This window comes from Eufriesea mexicana, unplaced genomic scaffold (genome assembly GCF_001483705.2).
Source record: "Eufriesea mexicana isolate 0111107269 unplaced genomic scaffold, ASM148370v2 scaffold2948, whole genome shotgun sequence".
In the NCBI taxonomy this organism is placed as follows: Eukaryota; Metazoa; Arthropoda; class Insecta; order Hymenoptera; family Apidae; genus Eufriesea; species Eufriesea mexicana.
This window is the reverse complement of record NW_016910988.1, coordinates 182,993-194,019: the sequence shown is the minus strand read 5'-3', so window position 1 is coordinate 194,019 and position 11,027 is coordinate 182,993. Positions and strand designations below refer to the sequence as shown.

The following is an 11,027-nucleotide window of genomic DNA, read 5'->3' as shown; positions in this document are numbered from 1 at the left end:
ATGTCAAGAAGTTCTCTTATATGATCGGGAAAGTTCTCGGTTAGCCGGTCATTTGTGTAATTATAGCGTCATACTTCCTCCTTGTTCCACTTTAGAAGAGTTACCGAAGTTCACGGAAGACTAGTTGACAAGTTACCATTTTTCATTTGTAAGAAAATTTTATTTCCACCATTGGGAGAATTTTTGAATATTAAAAAAATGTTATTTTAATAACTAGGAAAATTTTTAATTACCAGAAACATAATTTTTATAATTAGAAAAACTTAAATTTTTATAGCAGAATTATTAATTACTAGAAAAATTTTATTTTTCTAATTTTTACCGATTTAGAAGTTACCAATCTTTATTAACAAGAAAATTTTATTTCCATCATTGGGAGAATCTTAGACTATTGAAAAATATTTTATTTAAAAATACTTTATTTAAAAATACTTTATTTAAAAATATTCTTATATTTTTATTTTAATAATTAGAAAAATTTTTAATTACCGGAAACATAATTTTTATAATTAGAAAACTTTGATTTTTATAACAGAACTATTAATTACTAGAAAAATTTTATTTTTCTAATTTCTACCATTTTAAATTACTAGAAAGATTTTTTTTAAATTGGGAGAATTTTGGGTTACTAGGAAAATTTTATTTTTACTCTTGGATAAATTTTGTTCTCATAGAAAAATTATCTTTCTGTAATTGAAAGATTATTAAGAATATTTATTTATAATTGTATATTTAGAAATATATTTTTTATGTTACTATTGTTGAAAGAAAATATTAAATTTGTATAAAAATGTTCTTTCAAAACGTAAAAAAAATATTGTCATTGAATTGTACAGAATAATTAATTTATTTTATTATTATAATATAGTATGTTTCTCTATTACAATGCGTTTTATCGTTCCTATTAAGAAACTGGTGTTGATTACGACTATAATATCTGCAACGAGATTATTGCACAAATTATATAGAAACCTAGGTGAGACAGAATCAGAAAATGGTTCAGATTTCAATTTTAATAGATACGAGTACTAGAGGTAAACAACTTATTTTTGCGGACGACATTACATATGATGTCCTTGTGAAAAATATGTATTCTCCAGAAGATCACCTTGCAGAATCCTGTTTGTGGGTAACATACGAATACTATATGAAGATATTCAGGCAGCAGATTTCAGAATATCGTCATTAAGTGGTCTGTCAGTCACGAAAACCAAGTTTTAACTACATATTTTTATACTGGTATGAAAAACACACGAGATTTCTTAATTTATCAATCATTTCAAAAATTATTAAATCGTGGAAAATTTTTCATTTATATTATAATACTTCGGTTTATTTATTCTTCAATACCAATATTTATATTAAACTGTTTTGGAAAATCCAATTGTCGAATATAATGTATACAATGTCATTAATTATATAATATACATATTAAATAATCGAATATCGACAATATAAAAATTTTGTTGAATATAACATACCTGTATTTATAAGGAAAAAATACTACATATTTTCTGTAATACTACATTCTCGAAATTTCGCGATTTAAAGTTCTGAAAATCGATTAAATTGCACAATTGTTTTAAACACACAAGGCTTTATTTTATTCTTTATTTTATAATAAATACATACATCGCACATTTTGCAATTAAAATAAATAAATAATAAATAAAATATAAAATATAAATATAATAAATAAAATATTTTTCAATGACGACACACGGTATTTTTTCTTACAATCACAGATACAAATGTAAACACCACATACTCCAATAAATATTATCCACTAAAAATGCTATAATTAATACCAAACATAAATAAACACATGTAACATATACAATTCAATAACACAATACTATTTTCAAAATACATAGTGCACGATAGAATACAAAAAACAGTACCAAACTATACACAAACAAACACACATATACAACTTATACGAACAAACAATTACAATTACAACAATTACAAATTTAAACAAACATATACAACTTAAAAACACAACACATTTGTATAAAAAATCCGAAAATCCAGAAAGAACCCACTAGACCCAAACCCAAACTAAAAATTAAGCAACAAACACCGACAGCAATCGAAACACCAACACGTACGTAAAATAAAATAAAGAATCCATCCAGCACTGGTCACTAAAATCAGCGTCCACAACACGTTCCGAAAAAGAAATAAAAGGAAAAAGCACAACGCGAGCGACGATCGAATTACAATTGACACTGGGCGATACGAAAGCCTGCTCGATTTCCAAAACGTGGTCCCTGGCAGTGGTCCCAATCGCGGAGACGTCGCGACGCCTTCGCCAGCTTACGCAACGGGGACCGCGGACCGAAAACCAGGGACGTGTGACGCTGGACGTCGAGGGAAAATTGGTATGTTAGAAATTTTCAAAGTCGTGCTGCGGTGCGGTGAACTCTGGTACTTAGATAGCGACGAGGCTGAGGCGGTGGTCGGGCCCATGGGCGGGCCCCGCCGCTCCCGATGGGGACCTATATAAGTTGACTCGCGGCCGGTGTAACGCGATCCTATAACACAATCGCGTCTGCCTCATCAGCCACGAGACATGCGTCTTCCCGTGAGTATTCCTCCATTTTCCTCCTTTGCCTGATCAGTGCCTGCTACTATCCACTGTGTTCGACTTCTTCCTTCGCAAGGCTGGGTCCCTGCATAGCCGCGTGGGGACTGATCATGAATCGTTTGACATATCGACCAGTGCTCTCTGTTTTCATGTAGTCTCTTTGCATTTGCCTTTGGGTCTGGGACAGTGTCTAGAGTTTTCTGTTGGCATTCGTGATTTAAATGGACGATGGGTTGACGTGCGTTGCTTCTGGGCTTGGTTCGGCTGCAATTTCTTTGGGTCCGGGTCTGGGTCAGTGTTCTCAGTTTCAGCAATTTTTGTAGAATATTGGTGATCGAAATAGACGGTGGGTAGTTTACCAGTGTTGCTTCTGGGCTTGGTTTAGGAATAATTTGTTTAGTTTTAGGTCTAGTGCTTCCAATTTCCAATTTTTTGAATTCTTGTAGAATATCGTGCTTCTATATGTGTTGCTTCTGGGCTTTGTTCGACTGTAATTTGTTTGGGTCTGGGTCTGAGTCTGGGTCAGTGTTCTCAGTTTCAGCAATTTTTGTAGAATATTGGTGATCGAAATAGACGGTGGGTAGTTTACCAGTGTTGCTTCTGGGCTTGGTTTAGGAATAATTTGTTTAGTTTTAGGTCTAGTGCTTCCAATTTCCAATTTTTTGAATTCTTGTAGAATATCGTGCTTCTATATGTGTTGCTTCTGGGCTTTGTTCGACTGTAATTTGTTTGGGTCTGGGTCTGAGTCTGGGTCAGTGTTCTCAGTTTCAGCAATTTTTGTAGAATATTGGTGATCGAAATAGACGGTGGGTAGTTTACCAGTGTTGCTTCTGGGCTTGGTTTAGGAATAATTTGTTTAGTTTTAGGTCTAGTGCTTCCAATTTCCAATTTTTTGAATTCTTGTAGAATATCGTGCTTCTATATGTGTTGCTTCTGGGCTTTGTTCGACTGTAATTTGTTTGGGTCTGGGTCTGAGTCTGGGTCAGTGTTCTCAGTTTCAGGAATTTTTGTAGAATATTGGTGATCGAAATAGACGGTGGGTAGTTTACCAGTGTTGCTTGTGGGCTTAGTTTAGGAATAATTTGTTTAGTTTTAGGTCTAGTGCTTCCAATTTCCAATTTTTTAAATTTTTGTAGAATATCGTGCTTCTATATGTGTTGCTTCTGGGCTTTGTTTGGGTCTGGGTCTGAGTCTGGGTCAGTGTTCTCAGTTTCAGGAATTTTTGTACAATATTGGTGATCGAAATAGACGATATATGGTTTACGAGTGTTGCTTCTGGGCTTAATTTAGGTATAATTTGTTTGGATTTAGGTCTGGATTAGTGTTTCCAATTTTTGGAATTTGATATTTGTTGCTTTTGAGCCCTGTTTAGGTGTAGCTAGTTTGGTTTCGAGTCTACGTCTGGGTCAGTGTATTTCCTTAATTTTTTAGACAATACTGGTGAATTAAATGGCTGCTGGGTTGTTCAGTGAGTTGCTTTTGGTTTTCATTAGGTGTAACTAATTTAGATCTGAGTCTGTGCGAGTGTTCAGACATTTTGGCTTTCTCGATGATATTGGTGAATTAAATGGCTGCTGGGTTATTTATGCGAGTTGCTTTTGGTTTTTGTTAGGCTTAATTGCCTTGGACCTTGGCCTGAGCGAGTGTTTTGACATTTTTGGGATTCTCGATGGTATTGGTGATTTAAATAGCTTTCGGGCCGCTGTACGTGTGATGCTATTGGCCTTTGCGAGGTGCAGTTAATTTGGGTCTCAGTCTTGGTCAGTTTCCTCATCTTTTTGATAGTATTTCTGATTTAAATGAACATTTAATTATTATATGCGTGTTTCTTTAACCTTTATATAAAAATTATTATGCCTTATTACATACAATTAATTTATATTTGAGTCTGAATTAGTGTTTCCAATTTTTATACCTCATTTTTTAAGTATTTGTGATTTAAATGAAGGTTAGGTTTAGTCTCCATTATATGCAATTAATTTCAATCTGAATCTGAGTCAGTGTTTCGAGTTTTCTTTAATTCTCTGATAGTTTCCGTGATTTAAACAAACATTTCTTTGTCCCATGTATATCCCTTTGGTCTCTGTTAGGTGAAATTAGTGAGAGTTTTAGTGTTTCAGAATTCTCGAGTTTCTTTTTATCACAGGTGATTTAAATGGACACGGAATAGTTCTAACGTCTATTTCTTTTAGGATCAGTTAGATTGGTATGTCCGTTTGGCAGAGACATTCACTCGAGTCTGTTGTTATATGTGTGATGGACGGAATGTAGCGAATGTAGGCATTCTAAGACCCTTGTAATGGGTTTAGGTGTAAATTGGGCATGGTCAGTAACAAAATTTGGGGATGGTCAGTAACAAAATTTGGGGATGGTCAGTGCTTCGATTTGTTACATTTTTCATTTAAATTTTTCTATTCTCTATTTTTCCATTATATTATATTATATTTTATTTTATTCCGTTATATTTTATATTTTATATTTTTATATTTTATATTTCTCATTTAAGTAGTGATAGTTATATGCATGTTTTTCAGGGGTGGTTCGTTGGTGTTGGTTTCAGGTTCGAATGTCGTTTGCCAGAGACATTCACTTGGCTCTGTTGTCATGTGTGACATACATGTGTGGAATATAGTGAACGGAAGCGTTGTAACATAAGTTTTATAGTACGCTATTAATCGATAGTTTATAACAATTTTGAGACTGCTTCAATCGTTCTAACGTTATTTTTCTCTCTTTTCTTCTGAGCTAACCATTGTCACTGAGTCTAAGAACCCTAGACACGTAAGTCACTTGGTGTTCATGGTTTGGTGGCTCGCTTAAACGCGCAGAGGTTTATTCTTTGTTACGACCGACTAATAGGCGTAGAAATATTTTACGTAATTGTAAAATGATAAAAAGAAAATTTCTAAATTTCTCTCGGTGTGTCATAAAAATAAAATTGTGAAAGTACCTAGCATTGCGTTGCAAAAATTTTCAATAGTACATATCACAAGGAACTAAAATTTGTAAACAGTAGAATAAATTAAAATTCACCTAAAATCTTCAGATATATCTTTTCTTTCAAGTATGTACTTTCTATAATCGAATTTTTGTTTTGAATTATAATTTTATCTTTCGCTTAAAGTCGTTCTCTTTAATTTATTTTAAAATCTTCTATTTTTTCGCCATTCGTGAGTCACATTTCGCCCGATGAGTCCAAGAAGATAAGTATGTAGGTTATCTAGGGTCCTGATTTCTGCCTCTCCCTTTCTAATGCCCCAACAAATGTGCTTGGACAAACTTCTTGTTCCTTTTACACTTATAAAATACACTTTCTATTTACCGTTTACTTTTACCACGTACAAATCTTTTCTTATCTACAATTTCGAAGGAAAGCAGTGAAGGAAAACCGCGTATCCAATTTCGATCAGCTTCCAGTTTAGTCCAATGATCTTCTCGAGGAACATAAATCATATTTCCATTAGAATGCAAATAGCCTAATTATTTAACGAGTCGGATAGAAAGTCCATCGAATGATAAACTCGAGCAAGTAAAATGGAAACGTTGGAGAAGAAAAAGCGCGGTAGATTATGTTAATTTCCATGAAACGATGTGTTTCTTTTCCTTTCCACTGCAAGAGCGAACCATTTATCGATGTAACATTTAAGACTTCCGTTTGAAGTGAAAAGCAGAGGTAATTCGAGGTGCATTTAGAGACACGCAATCTCGAGCGTTTTTCATTGTGCACGAGGTTATTGGAAAGTGATTCGCGAATGGCAGCGATTTTATGCAAACTTGTGTCGCCAGGTGCTGTGTCTCTTGTTTTGCATTGGCCTTGCGCTCGCCCAGCACAATCAGTACCCCGTGACCACGCCGGTGCCCATTTTGAAGCAGATAAATAAGTGAGTACCGTTTCGTTATCACGATTCTCATTTGAGGTAACAGGGTGCGATATTACCCCGATATTACGTTCAACGTGGAACATTGCTTTTGGCTTGTCACTTTATCGGGGACAATTTATCTCTTGGCTGAAACTACGGGCTAAAAGTGCGAGATCAAGGATTCAGACGGGGGGGGGGCTGTTAGTGGGACTATGAGTGAGTAGCAAATTGTAAAATATGTGAGATTATGCAGAATTCGATGAGAAGGAAGTTTAGGGTTTTGGAGCTTCTTATTTGTTGCAAAGATCGAACGAATTTTGGAAAGAAAGGGTTAAATTGGTATGAAAGTTTGGTTACGTCAAGGAGAGAAGAAGATAGGGTAGAAGAAGATAAATTTACTATGAAAAGATTAGATTAATTCAGAGAAAGAGAAATTAATTTATTATGAAAATTGGAATAATTTGGAAATTAATCTATTATTAAAATTAGAATAATTTAGGTAAAATTAACCTTTTACACCTGACGATTTTTTCGTTATAAAAAAATAGTAATTCGAAGACTTCTGCCATAAAGTCGACAATATTTGTAAAAGGATAAATAAGAAATCGTATACAAAAATTAAAACATAGAATTATTTTTGCATTATTGAGTAATTTTAAATTTTATATATTAATTAACATCGATCTTTAGAATCTGATTAAATTGGGAAAGAAAATTAATTAGTTGTAATTTAATTTACTATCGAAATTGAAATAATTTAGACAAGAAAAGACTAATACATTATGAATATTAAATTAATTTAGATATGATTAATGTAGTGGAGGAATATTAATTTGTTACGAAGGATAGATTAATTTAAAAAATAAAAGATTGATTCATTATGAAAATTGGAATAATTTAGAAAGAAGGAAATTAATGTATTATGAAGGTTAGAGTAATTAAAAAGAAAAAAAACATTAATTTATTATGCAGACTAGAATAAATTAGAAAGATATACAGACTATAAATTAGAAAGATACTAATTATGAAATTAGATTAACTTAAAAAGAAAAAGATTATTATAAAGATTAGACTAATTTAGGAAATGTTACGATCTAGAATGGAAAGGATTAATTAATATTTTTATAAAGAATGAAAAAATATTCTGCAATAGCTTTTTGATTTCTTTGGGCTGTAAAATTATGATTTTTATTTAAGAAACTATTGTGTCTGTAATCTATAGTGATCTCGTATTTTTACAACGTATTACAGTGCATATTTAAAATGATTGAACTATAGAATTAATTTTAATTTAAATTAAAATTAAAATTAAAATTAAATTAAAATCTTCAATTTTAATTTACGATCTCTGCTATATATAATTTAAATAAATAAATTAATTTCCCATAGAACTCACTCCTCATACTTTCTTTTGTAAATTTCAAAATTCATACCCAACTACGATTAGAAAAAATATGATATATCAAAAAAGATAGTAATAAAAATATGAAAAAATTATCTGAAAATAAAAAGATACCTCTCAGTTCAGAAAATTAAGTTATTTCTTAACGATATGCAAACGAGCATATCACGTGAAAGTATTTCTTCAATATATGGTAATTTATATAAATAGGTCGTTAAGCAATAAACGGCTGCGAAAACCACATTCAACCCTCGAAGTAGGCGTTGCCTCTACGGGTTTCGTAAAAATATTCGTTTGTCTGTAATTTCAAGGGCAAATTCGCATTTCTACTCGATTCTGTAAGAGGTAGGAAATTGCTACACAAGTATTGCATTAGTCTATTTCCGCGCGGTTTTCCAACTTTTTCGAATGCGATTCGAGCGTGACCGATAGAAGAAGTAAAAAGCCGATGAATCTAAATAGCTGAATGTTACAGAATAATGTAGCTTTTCATACTAAATTATGTGTAAGACATACCGCGATATTTCAACCTTTCAAACGTCGTTTTAATATACTTACTTCCTTCTTATTCTACGTCAATCCTCCATTTTATTAATGCTACCTCGTCGAAATTATCCATGAACATATATAAAACGTTTGAAATTGCCTATTCGAAAAAGACTTATTTCAATAACCGGAAAATTATTTACCCACTATTTTACAACGTTACGTATCAATCATTTTTCTGTGACTTTTTGTATACTGAGATAGTATTTGCAACGTTACCTCATGGTCCGATATATCAATTTAAAAATTTCTAACACGAGTTAAATCACGTTGCGAATTCTCAAATCGCAATTTTCAATTTTCACGCAAATTTCTCACATCGCAATTTTTTAAATTATAAATCGATAAATTACAAATTTATTAAATATTATCTCATCCTCCAACAAATACACTTGAAAATTTCCAATATGTGTGAGAGATAGTCTAAAAAATTCTCAGAATAAAATAACACACGCTTTTACATTCGTGAATAATTTGTAGCCGAATAACATTTAAGTTTAACCAAGTATTAATCCTAAAATTGCCTTAAGTATTATATGTACATAGTAAATAAATTATAAAATTGTAGTCTACCAAATACTAATTTTAAAACGGCCTAAGGTGTTAGATGAATTAAATAAGAGGGAAAATTGAAGTCTACCAAATACTATAATAATTCTGGAAATATTAGACTCTAAGTTAGCTTCAGTTTTCAAACCTAACCCCAAAATTCCACGAACTATATCAAATACTAATTTTGAAATTATCTAAGGTGTTAGATCAATTAAATAAAATACAAAATAGAAGTCTACCAAATACTGTAATAATTCTAAAAATATTAGAAGGTAATATAGCTTTAATTTCCAAACCTAACCTCAAAATTCCACGAACTCTACCAAATACTAATTTTAAAATTGCGTAAGGTGTTAAATCAATCAAATAGGATACAAAATTGAAGTCTACCAAATACTATAATAATTCTAGAACTATTAGAATCTAACTTAGCTTTGATTTCCAAACCTAACCTCAAAATTCCACGAACTCTACCAAATACTAATTTTAAAACAACCTAAGATGTTAAATTAATTAAATAAGATACAAAATTAAAGTCTACCAAATACTATAATAATTTTAGAAATATTAGAATCTAACTTAGCTTCAATTTTCAAACCTAACCCCAAAATTTCACGAACTCTACCAAATACTAATTTTAAAACTGCCTGAGGTGTTAGATCAATTAAATAAAATACAAAATAGAAGTCTACCGAATACTATAACAATTTTAAACATATTAGAAGCTAACTTAGTTTCAATTTCCAAACTTAACCTCAAAATTACAATAACCACGTTAATTCCATAGAAACAGTAGCTACATAAAAATCGTAATTTCGAATATTTCGGAAATCTCCTTAAAATTCCGTCACTAATTAATTAAATAATGACCAGACACAATGAGGACGGTAGCTACAGTTACGGATACGAGGCAGCTGACGGTTCTTACAAGATCGAATCGAAGTATCCTACCGGGGAAGTGTATGGAAAATACGGATTCGTGGACGATACTGGAAGTGTTCGAGAAGTCGAATATGGAGCGTCGAGACGCGGATTCGAGCCAGCTGGTCCTGGAATAAACGTGGCTCCGCCAACCTTGACTGGTAACAGTATCGCGAATCCCAACGAACCCGAGGACGATGGCCAATACAAAGAGGACCCTTCTGTTTACTACACGGACCCACGGTACACCAATGGAGAACGATATGAACCTGTTCCTCGGCAGCCTTTGGTACACAACCAACCGCGACCAATTCCGGCACCGATCTATAATCCGCCCAGGTAAGAAATTAATTAATTCTGACTCAAGGCGAGCAGATGTTTTTCTCTCAATGCGAAGAAAAACTGTAATGAACCGATCCTTCTCGAGGTTATAAAAGACACGCTATGGTTATCAAGTATAATTTGAAACAGGCAGAGAGGAAATGTCTGTTCAGTCTAGAAGACGTCATCTCTTTGTGAGAATGACAGATAATACTGACTGCCTGAATATCTCGTGTTTCTCGAAAAAATAAAATAAAATCGAATGGAAATAATAATAATTTTATTGAGCAGAAAAATACTACAATTCTTATATATTTATATCCTCATTATCATTAATTCTCATAATTTTTATTAATTAATTCTAATTAATTCTCATAAATTTAGATATTTGTTAGATAGAAAGAAAAAGATACAATTATACAAAGATAAAATTATCAAAATTTAGAGATTTTTTCGTGTACATTCTATTTTGAATTTTTATTCGTAGAAAAATATTATTGTTATACGTATTTGCATATTTTGGGGATTGTTTCATTAATGTGCTATAATTTTAATTAATCGCAAAATATTATTCGTGTATTTACAATTAAAATACTAGTTTTGTATCTGCTTATTTTAAATTTGATATTATAGCAACACACAATTACTAATTAATTATTTATCTTATACACGATGTAATTTTTGAATTAATATTTATTTAATATTTATTAATTTTAATTAATAACTACCAGATTTCCTACAATTCCAATTGCATATTTACATCTGACATCATCAAAAAATCGTCCCTATTATGCATTATAATTTAAAAAATTGACATTATTAATTCTTCTACATT

General features: G+C 31.8%; 1 protein-coding gene across 1 annotated transcript in view; it reads left to right on the top strand.

Annotated features, from left to right (window-relative positions):
• The first annotated feature begins 2,541 nt into the window (after positions 1-2,541).
• CPR27 (cuticular protein 27) overlaps positions 2,542-11,027 on the top strand; it is a 9,808-nt gene continuing 1,322 nt past the window's right edge. Inside the window, exons 1-3 of the mRNA XM_017904486.1 lie at positions 2,542-2,587; positions 6,377-6,471; positions 9,824-10,210. Of these exons, the coding sequence (XP_017759975.1) occupies positions 2,576-2,587; positions 6,377-6,471; positions 9,824-10,210 (494 nt within the window). The 5' untranslated portion in view covers positions 2,542-2,575. The remainder of the gene's footprint in view (positions 2,588-6,376; positions 6,472-9,823; positions 10,211-11,027) is intronic.